Source organism: Populus trichocarpa, chromosome 4 (genome assembly GCF_000002775.5).
Source record: "Populus trichocarpa isolate Nisqually-1 chromosome 4, P.trichocarpa_v4.1, whole genome shotgun sequence".
Taxonomy (NCBI): domain Eukaryota; kingdom Viridiplantae; phylum Streptophyta; class Magnoliopsida; order Malpighiales; family Salicaceae; genus Populus; species Populus trichocarpa.
The window spans coordinates 2,893,304-2,912,273 of NC_037288.2; the positions used below are offsets into that span (position 1 = coordinate 2,893,304).

The 18,970-nt window shown below is 32.4% G+C and overlaps 1 protein-coding gene across 3 annotated transcripts; it reads right to left on the minus strand.

The window, feature by feature from the left end:
• Positions 1-6,594: 6,594 nt before the first annotated feature.
• LOC7490802 (uncharacterized) lies at positions 6,595-11,087 on the minus strand. 3 transcript variants are annotated; one of them, XM_024600229.2, is made up of 5 exons: positions 10,328-11,087; positions 9,540-9,589; positions 8,819-8,896; positions 7,637-8,249; positions 6,595-7,430 (listed from the first exon to the last, which is right to left on the minus strand). In XM_024600229.2, the coding sequence occupies exons 1-5, from the start codon at positions 10,478-10,480 to the stop codon at positions 6,804-6,806; spliced, it is 1,521 nt and encodes a 506-aa protein (XP_024455997.2). In that variant the 5' UTR covers positions 10,481-11,087; the 3' UTR covers positions 6,595-6,803. The 3 variants fall into 3 exon arrangements, with proteins under 3 accessions (XP_024455997.2, XP_024455998.2, XP_052308519.1); XM_024600230.2 differs by lacking the exon at positions 8,819-8,896 and having other exon boundaries at positions 10,328-11,050; XM_052452559.1 differs by lacking the exon at positions 9,540-9,589 and having other exon boundaries at positions 10,328-10,473.
• Positions 11,088-18,970: the final 7,883 nt, after the last annotated feature.

An 18,970-nucleotide genomic window follows, 5' to 3' on the forward strand; every position in this document is an offset into this window, starting at 1 on the left:
TGAGGGTTTTTTTTATATATAAACTACTTTTTTTAATTTTTTTTGTTTGAAAAAATATTAAATTAATGTTTTTTTAGGTGTTTTTGAATGATTTGTAATTGTTAATGTAAAAAAGAAAGAAAAATCTTAAAAAACATAATTTTTATGTATTTTCAATTGAAAAATAATTTTGAAAGCACCATACACCACTATACCAAACACACTATACATTTTTCAAACATTAATTTGACCTAAAACTAAGTAAATTATTAGTTCCCATGAAAACAAGCAATTTCTACCAAGGCTGAGACCAGGGATGCTCGATCTCTGCTAATATTATCAATCACTTATTTATTATACGCATAATGCTTTTTGCTTGAAGTTGCTGGGGGAGGTTAGGGGTGGCTGGGTGGGTCAAAAGGTGGCGTGCACACGACAGAAAAATTGAAAAAAATGTGAAGGTGAATTTAGAAAATGGTTGGGTTAGGTCTCATCGAGGGGAGGAGGGTCGTTTTGGAGCAGATGACTTACAGTTGTAGGGATCTTCGATTTATAAGCATCATGATCACCAGATGCAGCTGAAGGAACTCACACGCATGCTCTATGCTACCTTCAACTGAATTAAATCATTGTTTTATATCCAAGATATCTATGCATCTTTCTTTTTCAATTGATCATAAGTAATTGGATCAAATTGTAAGACTTTTATCGTTATAGATTAGATTCAATGTTTTAAAGAACAAGAAGAACTCGTCAGGATAAAGCAAAGCCAAATTAAATTTAATGTTTTTTTTAATGTTTTTCAATGATTTTGATGTTAAAAATTATAGAAAAAATTACTTTGATATATTTTAAAACTAAAAGCATTTTAAAAAATATCTAACCATGAAAAGTGGGTTTGTTTTATATAAAATATTTTAATATTAAATTATATTACTATCCTCAGCCAAACCAATAATTAATAAAAAAAAAAATACGAGACTAAAAAATCCTAGTACCTTTGATCCCAATGAATTAAATTTCTTAGATCTGGGTTGCACACATAATTCTACTATGTATAAAAGGATGAAAATACCTAAATATTCCTGCCCAAAGCAATTGGTTTTTTTACTTATAGGGTATTTTGATTATTTTATTATTTATTAAAATATTAAACGGATAAAAATACACCTAAATAAATCAACAATAACTAGTATATTATATGAAAATATTAAAATACCCACAGTTTCGTAGCCAAAACCATAGATATCACTTCATTAATATAGTAAATGGTAAAGTGTGTACGTGGCTACATGAGAATCACCTTCCCTTATAGCATATTTGTTATTCAGAAATAAATATTCATTAAAATCGGCACCACTCCCGTTTGTTTCGTAAACGACATGAATTCGGCTATGCTTTTAAATTTTTGCGGTATACCCTTTCTTGCTTTGCATGGACTTTTTCTTTTTGAGACAAGTGCTACGACTTTAACACTTTGAATTTCCTGTTACATCTAAGAGAATTCGGGTGTAAACTCACCTCTTCATATAAACAGGTGGCCTTTTTTTCATATATTTTTTTGCATTTTCAGTATTTTTTTATTTTTTTTTTAAATTTATCATTCAATATTTATTTTATTTTATATTTATCTTTGTATGTTTTTCTATTACAATCTCAAATAAATATTATAGTATTTGATTTGTATTTATTTTTTCAAGCATTTATTTTTGTTATTATATAATTAAATAAATAAAAAATTAAAAAAAAGTTCTTAAAGCTAATGAAGTCTTTCACCCGGATCATGAATTTAGCAAATTAATCCGAGAAGTCCGGGTCGATTTAATATGTTAATATCTTAATATTAAAAAAAAAATCATCATGATTTTTTCTTAAAGTCAAGCCATGTTTTTTACTGGTTGTCTGAATTGTGTTTGAACTTGTCAGATTGACTGGATTATGTCAAAATAACTCTGACTTTGTATAATTTTAAATTTAAATTAAAAATTTTAAGGTTAATCTATTAGACTGAATTTAATAACCATACCAAAGTAATTTTCTACTCTAAATATTTTTTATATATTTTTTATTCTAGCTAAAATGTAGTGTAACTGTAAGCTAGATAGGTTTTAAGTAAATTAGAATATTCATACATGAAATTTAATTACATATCCAAATCTCAAGCACACTATACTAACTCAGCTCATAAATCAAAATAAATTTTTTTATTTTAAAAAAATTTTTAATATTAGTAATATCTTAATATTAAAAAAAAAATCATCATGATTTTTCTTAAAGTCAAGCCATGTTTTTTACTGGTTGTCTGAATTGTGTTTGAACTTGTCAGATTGACTGGATTATGTCAAAATAACTCTGACTTTGTATAATTTTAAATTTAAATTAAAAAATTTTAAGGTTAATCTATTAGACTGAATTTAATAACCATACCAAAGTAATTTTCTACTCTAAATATATTTTTTATATATTTTTTTATTCTAGCTAAAATGTAGTGTAACTGTAAGCTAGATAAGGTTTTAAGTAAATTAGAATATTCATACATGAAATTTAATTACATATCCAAAATCTCAAGCACACTATATACTAACTCAGCTCATAAATCAAAATAAATTTTTTTATTTTAAAAAAATTATTTTTAATATTAGTACATCAAAATAATTTAAAAACACTAAAAATATATTAATTTAAAATAAAAAAATTTAATTTCTTTTAAAAAAACTTTTAAAATATAAAAATACACCAAGCTAATCCACTCAAGTCGGCATCACGAAAATGAAAAAAAAAAGTGATAAAAATTTATATTTCAAATCCATAAGCAACCTAATTGGTTCACAAGGCTATTCTTTTTTTTCTTTTTTCTTTTTGATAACTCGGATGTCCAGGTCAGCTTGCGCGCACCACGATTATTCTCCGGGTCTATTAAATATCCTGCAAGCCTAACAGACAGGTAAAACATCGCGGAGATAACAGGGGTGCCGAAGGTTATTCTTGATACAAGGATACGACAATTAAAGCTCTCCATTTAGTCAAATTTTAGATATCCATTTAATTTTTTATATATATATTTTAACGACCTGATGTCACACAAGCTGGTCACATATCCATTTAGTCAACTATCCATTCCCTCGAGCGGACAGGTTTTGTCTTCGATCCTTATCATCTTCGTTGGACATAATCATTTCCTGATATTACACAATTATCTCTTAAAAATGGCCTGTTTTGCTAGAGATAAGACCCAAGAAATTGGCATAAATAGCTCTTGGACATCACAAATTTGTAAGGTAAGGAACAGAAATACCTGTGCTGACAAAAGACTTAGGGGAGGCTGCTTGTTCTTGTAAAAGAGACATAACCAGTAAGGTAAATATCCAAGCAAGTTGTCTGTGCAATCTCATGAGGAAACATCTAGAGAATATTGACCTGTTTGCTTCAGATTTTTCCATGTTTAGGACCATGCAAGAAGTCATTCCACGCTTCCCCTCCTTGACATGGATATCCTTAACCTATACTTCACCAAATTAAACATATGATTGTCGGGCTGTGTGTGCTTGTTATTTAGCCACTTTTGATTTATCATGCCGTTAATGTGATACTTAGGTAAGTTGCATCCACCTTTAGAGATGTTCCTTTTTGTCGAGCCATGATCAGAAAATATCGGCTGTTTGCTTTTGTGTTTTTGTGGTTCAAATTACTTTTTAAATTGTTTTTTTATCTGAAAAAACATTAAATTGATTTTTTTAGGTGTTTTTTAATGGTTTTGATGCTCTAATATTAAAATTTTCAAAAACAAATTTTAAAAAATATTATTTTCAATTAAAAAACACTATGCATCCCGTTATAAACACACAACAATGAAGGAAGGTAGAGGAAAGAGCAATTATTCTTGGAGTTTTTTTTTTTATAACTTTTGATGGAATCTCTTATCACTTTCTTTTAAAGGGCAAGGGCACTAAATGTCACCCTCAATTTGTTAAACCCAGTTAAAAATGGCATTCCTCTAGGGCTAATCATTCCAATCTGGCCTAAAAGCTCTCTGGGCAGGTAGGGTGATAAAATTACCGACGACCTGAACCATGGACTTATTACACAGTTGTGGGTTATGTTTAGATTTTAATCAAAACTTAAGGAGTCGGTCCAGCTTCACTTTCACTTGAAGGAACTAGAACTAAGCCCCGGAGATGGCTAGACAACTGGACTTTCGAGATGGTCTGTCAAGGTGGTCCAGTTGTCTACCCGAACTCGAAGACTAACCCGGATCATCAGGTTACAAAATCAACCTGGATTAACAATTTTTATTAAAACAAAAACGCTTCATTTTGTTTTTTCTTAAACCTAGCCGAGTTTGAATTAAATTACTAGATCAACTGAGTCATTAAAAATCTAATTAAATTGCATAGGTTTTGTTGAATATCAATGATTTAACTAATTTCATTAAAAACTTAGTCCAAGTAAACTCCAACTTCAGAGTTTCTCAAATCAATCCGCTAGATTACCGAGATAAACAACTATACTTGAATTGGCAAGACAAGTGCAATTTTTCTTTAGTGAATATAGGTGTCCGCATCAGTTTACGTTCACCTCGACTAATTTCCCGAGGCTTTAAAGTTAAAAACTAAATAAACCTCTAATAATCCTGAGATTTATAATACTTGAACTAATGACCTTTAAGAAATAAACTCAGGGTCTGAATAATTAAATTATACCCCTCATTGTTAAACAAGTGCAATTTTTTTTTTTAGTTTAACGTGGGTGTCCGGGCCAGCTTGCGCGCACCTCGACTAACCCACGGGCCCTGAAGTTAACGACCATGTAAGCCTCCAGTGGCTATCATATGAGCAACCACAGGGCTCGAACCTGAGATCACAGAGAAAGCAAACCTCTTGGTTCCAAACTCTTATCACTGGACCATCATCTAGATGGTTTAAACAAGTGCAATTTTTATTTGTTATAATGTGGTAAGAACCAAACAAAACTCCCACCGCGAGCATCTAGCCTACTGACAAGAGAGGAGACCATCCTAAGAAAAAAACTGGGCCAAGCAACCTTGACAAAGCAATCTACGAGTCCATTTCTAGCATCGTGTGGTTTCGGCATTTTACTTGTGCAGTTTTGTTTATATATATATATATTATACTTATGTTTTTTTAAGTATTTTTTTATTTAAAAATATATTAAATTAGTATTAACACTAATTAATAATAAAGTAAAAGGCTAATCTTTCTAGTTAAAGAAAAATATAGACGCAAATACAGATGTTTTACATCCCCTGTCTATTTTATTTTACTAGTTTTCATTTATCATATGTTGGAGGTTAATTATTTACTAATAACAAGTGATTTTTTTTATATATAAACGTGTCGTGCAAATACAATTAATTTATTTAAATATATGAGACAAAAAGTTGTAAATAAATAATAATAATCTCTTTGAAGTTGTGAAATTAAAAAAATCAATATTATTTTAAAAAAACAAACTAAACAATTTAAAAAATAAAAAGTATGATATCAAGCAATATTTAAATATAAAAGTTAATGCAAAAAAAAAAACTAGGTTTTATGCCTGACCAACCATAAAAAGGGTCTAGGCCTGTTGGACTAATAGGTTTTTCTTGTTTTTTTAAAGCATGTCTCTTGCTTCAAATTTTTTAGACAACTTTCTAGTAATAGAAATTTTTAAACTATAAAAAATTATTTTTTAACTTAATTTTACCTACAAATACCTTAAAATTCCATATAAATTTCAACAAACTTATTTCCAACCTCAAAACTTAACGAACCTTAATCTACATTTTTTTTTGGTATGGTTATAAAAGAAACACTATTTTTTATTGAATTCCTCTTGAAAAAACAAACTCATTACATAAATATCAATATTTTTTGTGATTAAAATGTGGATATTCAAGCATTTCATATCAATTTTTTTGGTTATCTAAATGTGGATATTCAAGCATTTTCTCACTTCTCAATCTTTTTCATCAATTTTTTATTTTCTCTCTCAACACCTAAGACTAAAACATGAAAAAAAATAAAGATTGATATGAATATGTGAATTTTCAGAACAAGGACCAAATGATAGAAAAGCTAAAACTTTAGAGAACTAAATGGGGTATGTTTTGTTGTTATTTGTTAAAATTGAACATCATTCTTGTAATTTTTATTTTTAACTCCAATTAAATCTTGATTTTGCAAAATCTATATTGATTCATTTTTTAATATCCCTAAAAAACCTCAACATATAAAGGATCATACAATTAAAATAAAATATAAAAAATTAAAATAAAACGTGGGCTACGGTGAATTGCCCACCTCTTTTATTCTATAGTTAGCAATAATATTTGGAGGTGGGATTTTGAACCTTAGCATTCCACACTTTCTGCTTTCCGAACCTCACCTTTGAGGCTTCAACATTGGACCAAAAGCCTCAATGCCGCAGTTTTAGCTTAAATGTACTCTCTGTATACAGGTTGTTATGGGGAAGTCTCCTAAGACCTTCGTTCTACAATCTGTACCAGTGGGGTGGCCACTGGCCAGATATCCGATATTCAAATTGCATTCTCCGAAGAATTGAGAAGCAAATTCAGCATCTCCAATGATCAATATGCAGCATAGAAACTACGAATTTGTCGCAATCACCTCTTCTGATAAATTGCGCTGCCTTCAGCTCGCACGTCAAGTAAGCAAATGTTTCTCTCTAATTTTTTGTTACATTTGGACTATACAACAGTTAGTTTCAAAGGGGGAGACTTTGTACATTGGAAAATCCTAGAAAAAACATTAGAATTGTCGTAACATGTTACAGGGGATGATGAACACAACTATACAATATGGTCACTTAACCCGGGATCTCTTCCTTCCTTTAGGCAGACTTTCAAAGCGTTGTGTAGTACTTTCTTGTCCAGTTTTTCTTGGACGGCCAAAGCCTTTCTTTCTCGTGGCTAAAGATTCTGCTGAAGGAAAGGAATGAGAGCTTTTCTTTCTCATGGCTAAAGATTCTGCTAAAAGAGGAGAATGAGAGCCTTTCTTTTTCAATGCTGAAGATTCTGCTGAAGGAGGTGAATGGACATTATTTGGTCTTTTACCCGTGTTTGGAGTTTTAGCAACAAGCTTCCCAGCTTTGGTCACCTTTCCTGACAATTTTCCATTACCAGGACGAGCACATTGAGGTTTGACAGGAGGATTAAGCAAAGGTGATGTGGTTGAGAGAAAGGTAATCGTAGTCTTGGTAATATAATTCTTGAGATTCTGCTGCAGACTTTTGGTGACGATGTCTCTCAGAAGCAGTGCAGATTTGTATTCACGAGTAGTCTTGGAATAAAAGACCAAGGCATTGTTAGCAAGTAGAAGCAGGTCTCGAAAGATTTCTTTAGCTGTTGTGATGGAGCCGCTAGCAATTCTTGATCTTATGGTATCAATATCCATGTGCTGCAAGATCATTTTCTTATATCTTCCTCTCTTCTGTTACAAAAATAAAACTCCACCAGTAAGTTAAACTGATTCTGTGCATTAGTATATCAACAATAATCAAAACTAGCAAGTTTACAAAATTAAAATACAAGAAGAATTTAAGAACAAAGAGGCACCACCATCATTTTCAACAACATTGTATTGACAATGACTGCAAGAAACCAACTTCACAACTCACAAGGTAAAGCGATCTGTACCTGGCTATCAAGACGCCGATGAAAGACAGAGGCACATTTGTTCTCTGCAATAGAATCAAAAATCACCCTGACATCCACCGCTCCATCCTTGCTCGAACCTCTGGATTGATCATCAACAGTAGAACATCTTGCAATTTGACCAGAGGTGCTAGTTGAATTATCTTTACAGCGAGTAGCAAACAAAGCATCAGCTGACCCCAAAAACTCACTTTCTCCAACACTCCCTTCCTTGACATCCTTGCTACAATCTTTCCGCTTTCGCTTCCCTCTCCTCCTTTTTAAACTACTTACCTGTCCTGCAAATATGCTCTCTGACAGCTTCCATATGCTTGAAACTTTATTCTCTTCAGGGGATATTGAAACTTCTGGCTTAATCTCCATCTCTGCAGCCGGCATAGCAGTTGCAACTCGACATTCAGGTGTCCAATTTGTTTTGGTATCCTGAGTAAAACTACCAGCAGATAGTCCATCCTTAGATGTCTCTTTACTGGATGATTCAATCCCATCACATTTCCGAAATAGCACAGGTGATTCTGTCTGGCTGGAGTCATAACTGACATGACAATCCTCCCTTCTCTCAGCCTTGAGAATCTCAAGTTTTGATTCCAGTGACCTGAAACATACCAGTTAAGAAATCTCTACAACCATTACATGAATGCAGACTGCAATATTCACACACCAACATGTATCTGAAACAGATCCATGAATTCTTTACATGTCACATAACGAATGGAATCAGCATCAAGCAAGTTCAGGGTGATAGTTATGCATTTCTTTCTTCAAATTAACCCCTCCAAATTTCACAAATCACATACTGAAGTTCTGCAACCTAGGATTACATCTCCACTAAATCCAGCTCTTAACAATTTATTCCTTGGGTAAGATGAAGAAATCATCACTATAGTATTACCATCTATCCATTAATGACACTTGCGCATTCATGATTTCATGCTTTGGCCACAAGACTCTAAAGCAAGGATTCTTATGCTGCTCCACAACATGTTTTAGAATTGGAATCTCAGAATTAGCATGATATTGACAACATTAATGCACGGGGACATGATTAAGACAGTTTTTGGACTACCATGTTTTTATTTTAAGACAAATGACACAAAGCAGTTTTCTTAACATGAATTTATAAGTACACAGAGTCTGAATTGGAACCAAAAACAGATCACTGACCCAATTGAGCCTTCAGATTGTTCTAATGCTCGCCTTAACTCTGCCATTCTTTGCTTCCGCAGCTCTTCAAACCAAGCCCTGAGGAATACATGGGCATGGAGTAAATCGCGTGCAACATGTTTCAGAAATTTCACGATGAATATATACTAATGAATGCGCATGCGCAAATAATTTTTATTTAAACCTTCAATTCAAAGCCTGTGATTTGCATTATCAAACAATGAGGTTTAGTGTAATGTTTGAGAAAAAAACAATATATATGATCATTTTTTTTATCTCCATTGCCAAGAAGACTTTTATTCTTTGGAAAAGGATCAGTTTAAACCCTCTAATTCTGTCTACCATAGTTATAAGACCCAACCCAAGACCCGGGTTGTGATTTGACCAGGTCAACCCACGGATCGGCAAGTTAACTCAATTTTTTTGACCAAATTGAAATCAGTTTCAGTTTTTTTTTTCTTAAATGAATCGACTTCTTTACGAAATGAAACCCGACCCAAGTCGGCGGGTCACCAGGTTGACCCACTAGGCCAGGTGTTTTATAGCCATGCTTTTTACTAGACTGACATCTTCCGGAACCGGTAAATACTAAATAATTTAATTTCGAAAAACAGGATGTGATAAGAAACCTTCCATTTTTCTTTCTGTAGCTAGGGTTAAGCAATCCACTTCAGACAACCCAAGAATAGGTATAATGTCTTGAAATCATAAGAACACTTACTTGCACCCTGAGTAACGTTGCTGCAAGTCCTCGTACTTCGCTTTACATATCTGCATTTAGAATGCAAACCAAGATAAATCCACATGAACATAGCATCATGATCAATCAGTCAAATCACATCACATCTTGCCAAACTACAGGTATAAAGCATAGAATCAAAGCTTATGCTTAAACGGGAACCAAAATTACATGACCGAGTCAAAGCATAGAACGACCACTGAGGGGTACACTCACGTGCACATCACGTGACATATCGTTATCATAATCGCCATTAACATTTTCTAACTTTGCTAGCAAGTCATGCGAATACTACTAATACTAAACAACAACAATTTAAGTCAAGTCAAAGTCAAAGCATGCTTGCCTAGCTATCCCCCTTGTTTTTTTTTTTCCCATGTCACTATCCATGTTCTTTCTTCTCTTCTTCGTCCCACCAATCACAACTCATTATTCATTAACCCCGTCAAAAAAAAATACCAACCACTAAAATTATTTTTTTAAAAATGTAACCTTTAATAGTGGAGGGTGATTTTGACCTTTTCGCAAAATAATAGGAGCAATAACAAACTTTCCAGGTAATTTACAAAATAAGGGTAAACCAAGAACAAAAAACATGTCCATTGTCCAATAAGCGTGTCGTGTTAGGACAAATATAAAAAATTAATCATGGTTTTTTACCTAACTACCCCACAAAAATAAAAGAGAGGAATATTAGTAGCAATCAATTAATAAACAAAAATCACAATCATCAATCAATTAATTAACCAATCAATGTAGTAATTAATAACCTCGGGTGTGAAAGTATAGGGGCAATTAACGGTTCGGGCGCGGAGCTCCGACGCAACCAAATTCCAATCTCGGGTACCGTGCCGGATCACGGCCCCACCCAGTAGCAGCTCCTCCCATGTACCCCACTTGTTTATTAATATCTCCGTCCCCATCCTCACCGTCCACGTGTACACCTCCAATTAAAACTCCTTATCCTACGCACCCCGGCTCATTTTAGCCACCTTCAAAAAAACCAAAAGAATTTGAAACAAACAACAATAATAACAAGACAACCCCTTTGATGGAAACCCCTCCAAAATGAGAGAGAGAGAAAAAAAGGGCTTCTGAGTATTACAGAGAAGAGACGAGAAAGACGGTTTTAGGGGTGGTTTTGTTTTAAAATGGGTGTGGTATGGTGGTTTTTGTGAGAATTTTTATTTTTTGGGGGGGAGAATTGCGTAAGACACGGGGGTTGAGAGATTCTATTCTATAAAGGAAAGAGAGAAAGGAAGAGGGCGAGGGGGTGGAAGAAGAAGAAGAAGAAGAAGAAGAAGTGGAAATATCAAAAAGCGAGAGAGAAGAAAAGGAGGTGTAGATAAATATTATTGAGAAATAGAAAGAAGAAAGCAGGTGTTGTTAAATGAGAAAAACATGGCAGATGACGGACAGAGACACAGACTGATTTTTTTTTTTTTTCTTTTACGACATGGAAATTAGAAATAGAAAGTAAATCTGGGTTAGGGTTTTTTTTTTTTTTTTGTGTTTTCTTTTTATAGATTATTATTATTATTATTACTGGGTTCTCTTCCCTTCTCTTCCTGGCTTAAGAAATGCCGGGTTGCCTTTATCGTCGCTTGTTTTGGAGGCATCCACCTTTTTCTTCAACGAAATTACTTGTCTGCCCTTTCTTTCTTTTCTTTTTTTTTTTCCTTGAAAAAAATAATGTTTACTTTAGGTATGCTTGTACAACACACAAGGCGCGTCAACGAGGTTTTTTCTATTAAAAAAAAATTGATTTTACAGTGTCATAGTCTAGTTGTTTTTATATTTATCATTTATATTTTAAATAATTATTAACATAAAATGATACATTTTGTATACTTATAATAAGGGAACAAATGCAAGTTTTTTTTTATTAACAAGGAAATAAATAAAAATGAATGAGGAAATATTTAACATATAAGAATTATTGTACTCATTTTTCTCATAAAGACCTATAAATAATTTTCTTGATAAATCTCATGCTTATGTGAGAGAAGAGAGTATAATTTCTAATACAATTATTAATTTCTTTATAAAAACACATTGCAAATACGTATCACAAAGAACTTACCAGTATATATATCAACTTCCAAGCAACTGCCGATAGAAAATGATATCTTTCGTATAACAAGGACATGTTTAGGATGATAACACTAATAGCGGTTTAAAGTGTTTTTTTAGAAATATATTAAAATTAATTTTTTTTATTTTTTTAAAATTATTTTTAATATTAGCACATTAAAACGATACAAAAACAGAAAAAAAATTATTTTAAGTATACGTAAACTTGATAAAATCTTTATTTTAGAAAAGTATGAACATTAATGTTCTAATTATACTGTCAAAACATCATTCTAATTATATAAATTTGTACAACCAATCAACGCTCTTTTGAGTCGATTTGGTCAAGTCAACAATTGTAGGCCATTGCTTTTTCTTTTTCTGACATGGAATTAATGCATTATTTTGCTAATTTTTTTAAAATATTGGATCACATATACCCAGATTTCTCGATGTGGGAAGCCAATTTTAGACCTAAAACCGAACTTAAAATAGAAAAAGAAATTTGTAGAGAAAAATAGTTGATGGTTGAGGAGTTTAGCGTCATCAAACCGAAAGATGTATACCAAAATTATTTTCCAGCTGCTTTTGCTTTTTTAGCTTCTTGAATTGATTGACAATTCAGTCGCCGACCTTTTTCTTTTTTTTTTCTTTTTGTTTTTTTGTTTTTTTCGAAGTTGACAATACGGTCTCTCCACTTTCAAAGCCTCTCTTAGCCTTGTTTATTTTATTTTAATTATTTTAATTTTTATTTATTATTAAAATTAATTAACAAAAAAAATGTTTTAATTAAAAAAGATTTACTTGGTTTTTAGAAAAGTATTTTCAGAAGTTAAATTGAGAAAATTTCAAAAACATCTTATTATTTGGAGAAAGTTCGTGATACCTTCATCTGGTGTGTATGCAGACCTGGACTTTTCATGTTGGAATTATCATTTTATAATGATGGTTTTCCTTGAATCCTTTACCAATTCTTTGAGGTAATGTTAGCAATTAGTAGCAATAAAATAATTTTAGCATGATTGGGAGTGTGTTTATGATTGTTTTTTAAAGTATTTTTCACTCAGAAATATATTAAAATAATATATTTTTTTATTTTTTAAAATCATTTTTGATATCAACACATCAGAATGATCTAAAAACACCAAAAAAATATTAATTTGAAATAAAAAAAATAAAAAAATTTAAATTTTTTTAAAAGTACTTTTGAAACACAAAAACAAACAAGACTAATTAATCTAATGTTTTTTTTTTACAAGCATCTATCATTATTGTTGAGCAATAAAAAATTAATCCAGTTTTTTCTAATAACCTAACAAATCTTTTCGGGTTCTAATGTGTATTCTTAGCATAATTTCCATGGCTCAATTTCTTTGTTTATTGATTTTTACGTAAATTATAGAAGTACATATTGTTTATTTATATATAAAAAACAACTTCCTTTTTTGAACCTGCTATTAAATTTAAAGGCAAGTTGACAGATAATATGGTAAGTAGGTTCACATACCTTCTTAGTAAATACCTGGCCATAAATATGATTGTTTAATTTACGTGTTAATTAAACTGAATATGTTGTTTGTATTCATTAAAAAAAGAATATATTATTAGTGAAATTGGATTTTGTTTTGAAAATTAGCATATATTTTTTTTAAAAAAATAGCAAATTACAAGCAATTGTTTTTGAAAAATAGCACGATTTAAAAGACAACACGTGGCTCATTTGTTTCTGAAAAATAAGTATATTACACTCTAACCATTGTTAATATTCTTTCTATGAATTCGTTTTGTTGATATTCTTTCTCTAAATTTATTTTGTTGAGATCTTTTTAATAATACTAAAAATATCGTTATCATATATTTAGCGTGTATTCAAGGTTTTATTCATTTTTTTTTCTTTCTTCTCATTGAGATTTATGATAGATAACTAGATAGAGGTCTGTGCTATGCTGTGGGCCGACTCAAATTTTTTTCAATGTAAAAAAAGGTCAAGGCAATGCACGTGTTAAAAAAAAGCTAAGACATATCTGTGATTTCAGTCATTAACTCGATTAGGTTTAATAAGCTCAAATAATTTAAATAATACAAATAAAAAAATATAACGACAATAAATAAAATGATAGAAAAATTGACAACGGAGAAAATGTCTAAAAAACAAAACCAATTCCACCCGGGTTAGCATGTCAAATCCATGACCTGGTACTAATATCAGGGTAACCTCATCAAAAGTAAATTGAGTAAAATCATGAAGCTCGGTTACAAAACAATCTAATATTCAAGAGCGAAATCAGGAAAAATAAAATAAAAAGCAATTAAAAAATAAATTCATGTCAACCCGGGTCAATCCGCCAACCACATAGAAAGGAAAGAGAGAAAAAATACATAGACCAATTTTCAATAAATCAAATGTTCAATGATGAAATTGAGAAAAATCAATTTTAAAAGAAGGACCTATAAAAAAACCAAAGTCAACCGATGTTAGTTTTCAAAACTTGTGACCCTGTGACCAATACCATATAAAACAAACCTTGAAAACAAAAAAAAAATTATAAATCAATAAAGTGCCAGGGGATAAAATTGAAAAAAAAATACAATAAAAAAACCCTTCAAAATAAAAGAAATGACAATTAAAAAAATAAAGACTAAATTTAATACAAAAATAATTTGATATAAAATGTCGAGGGGTGGAATTAAAAAAAAATCAATTAGGAAAGTGATAAAAACAAACAAACAAACAAAAATAAAAAATAAGGATCAAATTTGAAATTTAAATCAAATCAAACCAAATGATGAGGGGTCAAATTGAAAAAATAAATTAATAAATAAAATAAAAACAATCAAAATAATAATTAAGAAAATAAGGATCAAATTGTATAAAAAACAAATAAAAGGACAAATATATTCTTTTGCAAGCAGAAGAAAGAGAAAAGAAGGAAGAAAAAAAAACTGTCAACCAGAGCTTAACCACTGATCCAACCATCACATAGGCTATGACTTTGAAAAAACAACGACAAGACACTTCTAACTCGCCCTTAAAAGTAGTGTTTGGATGACACCTTACACACCGTTTGAAGGGTGTGACTGTTGTCTATATGCTAGCTTGCGGGTGATAAACGCCGGTAGTTTTTTTTTTAAAAATAGTATTTAAATTATTAAAAAGACCATATCATTCTTGACCAAGCATGTTAATTATAAAAAAGTCAACATGAAAAGACACCTATCATTGACATAGTTTTAAAACCCGACCCGGTCATTGACCCGGTCAAGTGATCGGGTCACGGGTCAGATGGGTTGACTCGGGTTAACCCGGGTCAATCCAAAAAAAAAATATATAACTCACTAGCCCATTCAGTTCATCATGAACATCTTCACCAGCACATGAACTGTACTCATAATCAAACCCCTTATGAGGAACCAAGGAATTTCCAAAATCAGCATACTTACAATCCATGTTCAGTTTACTTTTACCTTGGCGACTACCACCAGCTTTTCCATTGGCTTCGAGATGTAAAAAAATTACAATCCATGTTCATAAACATATCATCAGAATTGTTTTGAAAGAATACCAGAATTATTATACAGTCTAGGCACAGACAACAAAAACAAGAATACAAAAGCAAAGATAACAAAAATTCCAAAATCACTAATCTTTCTTTCTTTCTTTTTTGCTGTTCTTTTTTACAGTTATAGCTCAAATCTTACAACAGCTAATCCATTGTACTTTCCTCAACAACCACAAAAGACAATCACGATTAGTGCTTTTAAGCTAGGATTACCTGGATTGGGAGGGTTTCGTTTGGATCGGCGATTAGATCGGCGCCTATTCTTCTTCTTTTCCTTATCAACACTATCCTCACCCCCCTCAACCACCATCACTGCCGATTGCTCACTCTAACTTCTCATAATTCCTCACTTTATAATTAAAAGACTAAACAATTAATCAAAAAATAATGGGGTGACAGATAAGAAAAACCCTGAAACCAAGGCACCTTTCGATTGTTAAAAAATATCACAGAAGAACCGATGATAATGGGACATAAAATTAAAAAGAAAATAAAAAAAGAGAGAAAGGGGAAAGAGATGATAGGGTCTTATAAAGAGGTAGTGTGGGAAGTTAAAAAGGAAAAGGGGGACGTGATTCTTGGTCGGCTGAGACAAACTCTTATAACGACGTCGTTTAATGGCGGCTAATACTAAAAAAAAATAGACCGGGTCTCACCCGGGTTTGACCGGGTGGACCGGGTCCCGGGTTGACCCACCGGGTCGACCGGGTTTCACCGGGCCAACTCCCAAGCGGGTTTTTACCTCCACCCGGACCGGTTCCAGGCCCGGATCGGCCGGGTCGCGGGTCGACCCACCGGGCCGATCCGGGTTTCAAAACACTGATCATTGGTTACAATGTTTATTTTTTTTGCCTTGAAGGGCATAAATGTATTTATATTGTTTCTAAATATGTTAGAAGATTGTATTGACCTAAACAACTTATTAATTAAAAAAACAAAATAAAAATATATAAATACCCCAGCTTGTTAATTTGTATATATATATTTTGCTTTTAAAGAAATGAAAAGTCTTTCCAGCATGTCAAAAAATATAAAAAAACAAGTTAACCCATCACACCTTTAAATAAATTTTACTTTAAGAATAACAATTTTTATATTGTAATAATTCAAGGTTAAAAAATTGAATTATCCCAAACAATTGAACAACGATGATGGATACTTTGAAACTATCAAATTACCCCGAGAGTGAGCTAAGGTTTTTTTTAGTTGGAAGGCAAAAAAAAATCCTATTCCCGTGAATAAGAATATTTGTCTACGTATATAGGCTATTTTATTTATTTTTTAAAAAAAACAAATTTCCGATGATTATTGGGCTATTGAAAAGAGTAAAGATATATATTATCAAATGGGCCTTCTCACGTAAAGTGGACATGCATGGAACTACATCTCCCAAGATTACAAAAACGTGGCATGAAAAAGCTTAACTTTAGCATAAATTCTTCCTTGTTGCCATCTCTGATTTTAGTGGGAAGCACGAGTGGTTGGATCTAAGAACTTGTTTTCCCGTTGACAAGTTACTATATTGGTGGACCAGGGGAGCCATTGTTGCATGCTGTGGTGTGGTTTCGATTCTTTATGTCTAATCATGGTTGACCAGTCCGGGACTCAAAGCTGGATTTGGTCATAAATAGGATACAAAAGCTATCCAAATCTTCATTTTCACATGAGCTTCACAGTGGTACTCTTCAGTTTTAATCTAAGGCAATGGATCTTAACGTATGATCATCACCGAACCATGGTCCAGAAAGACTTGACCACCTGTGGCCACATCCAATCAAGCAGAGCAGCCTGCTCTTGCTTTTTCAAAAAGGCTCGGAAGAAGGTGCCTTCCTTGGCTTGATTACATTCCCTGGAAGAGTAAACACTGCTTTCGTCAAACCTTTACTCGTCATTACTAGGCAATTTCATAACATTTTACATGGCGATTGGTCAGATACAAGCCACCAAAGGAGAAACTAGAGTTGGACTCAGTGTACTTTTCTTCTTCTATGCGTTTCATTGAAGATAACAATGGAGTATGCATATGAATTAAGACTAATTGCATTCATTCGAACAAAACACACATAATACTGCCCAGAGACGAAGAATTACAATGAGAAAATCCCTTAAAAATTATTTAAGGGCTTAAAAAGTATTTTATATTTAATCCAAATCCAAATCTAAGCTCTTGAAACCAAGTTGGAATCGAACAAGGCCAAGCGAGCTTGTAGCCTAAGGTCAAAGCTCACATAGCTTAGAGTCTCTTTCCTTTAAGAGATTTGATAACCTAACATGTTTAATTTTAACTTTTTAAATTTTCACTATACAAGTTACAATATTAAATAGGTCAATCAAAAGTAGGCTACCTACGTGTTACTATTAGCAGGGTATCAGGTGAGAAGAAATTGGTTTACATGGCACAATTTGCTATGACTATTGAAGGACTAGATTCAATTCTAGAGCATTTTTTGCAGCAAACCACCCTTCCTGCGGCAAAATTAACAAAGAGAATTTTGGTTATGGGTTGTAACATTAGCGACCAGGAAAACCATCAAGCATCCAGATACGAGGAGATTGGAGTCTCAGAAAAAAAAAAAGGAGCCACCACGAATAGAATAATTGAGCAGGATTAAGAAATTTTTGCAAAGGACTTGTCATTTCCAGTGAGAAAGCCAACAGGATATGCAGCTCTGTAGCATGGAATCCTTTTTCTCATGCAGTGTTGGTTTAAGTTGAAATGCACAATCATTGTTGGAATATGGGAAAAATGAGGCAGAACTCAATAGTCAAGACAAAATGCTCGCCTTGCAAGTGCTGGATGAATTTGCTGGATCTTTTGCAGCTGAGCAAAGCACTGGTTGCAGCATTCTTGCATGCACATTGTACAGTAAAAATGAGTGTTCTGCACCAAACAACTTAGATTAACACGGCATTTCGGTAACAGAAATGTGTTAAGTCCATGTAAATGTTGATTAGCAACACCTTTGCTATGCATGAATATCTACACCAGCAACGGAAGGCACTGAAATGGCTGATTGATGCGGAATAACATGGAAATTGAAGTGGAGAAGAGGAGAAACAGGGGAGAAAACTTGTGCAAGTAATTTTTTTATTAAAAGTCGTACATAATGCAGAAAAATTACATATAAATAGTCACAGAAAAACCCTAATCATCTTCGATTATACATATGTGTAAATTGTACCTCGGGTCTACTATCTCACCAACTTTTATGGAATTAAAAAAACTCAACATCATCAATTACAGCTATAAATTGCTTTGATAATACTTTTAAAGATCAATATCAATTTATTGTAATATATCTCTACTGATCCAATGATCCAAGTATAATCCTATCCATAAACTAGAATTCAATAAACTTTAACATGGATATCCAAAATAGCATCAATTTGTTTTTTTTTTTTTTTTGGCTAGTGACAAGAAAAATAAAGCAGAGGTCTCAAGAGAACCATCAAGAATGGAACTAGGTAAAGGAGTTTCAAAAGAGGTATCTAGAATGGGTTGTTGCCTCTTGTATAACTAAATCCTCAGTATTAGAAGTAGAGTTTATATGCAACTAAATTTTGACTTCTTAAGACCCAATTGAAACTACTCATATAGTTTGAGGACTAACTTATACTCTTATGTTTTCTCCAAAATTCACATGTTTTCAGACTGCGAAATTACAGAAACGTGCATGGTCTGAGATTTCTTGACATACAAGTCCCCCGCGTTGGTGGCATGGGTTTTTCTTTCATTTCCATTTTGTGGTGGTAAGAATTACAAGGGATGACATGCTAGCA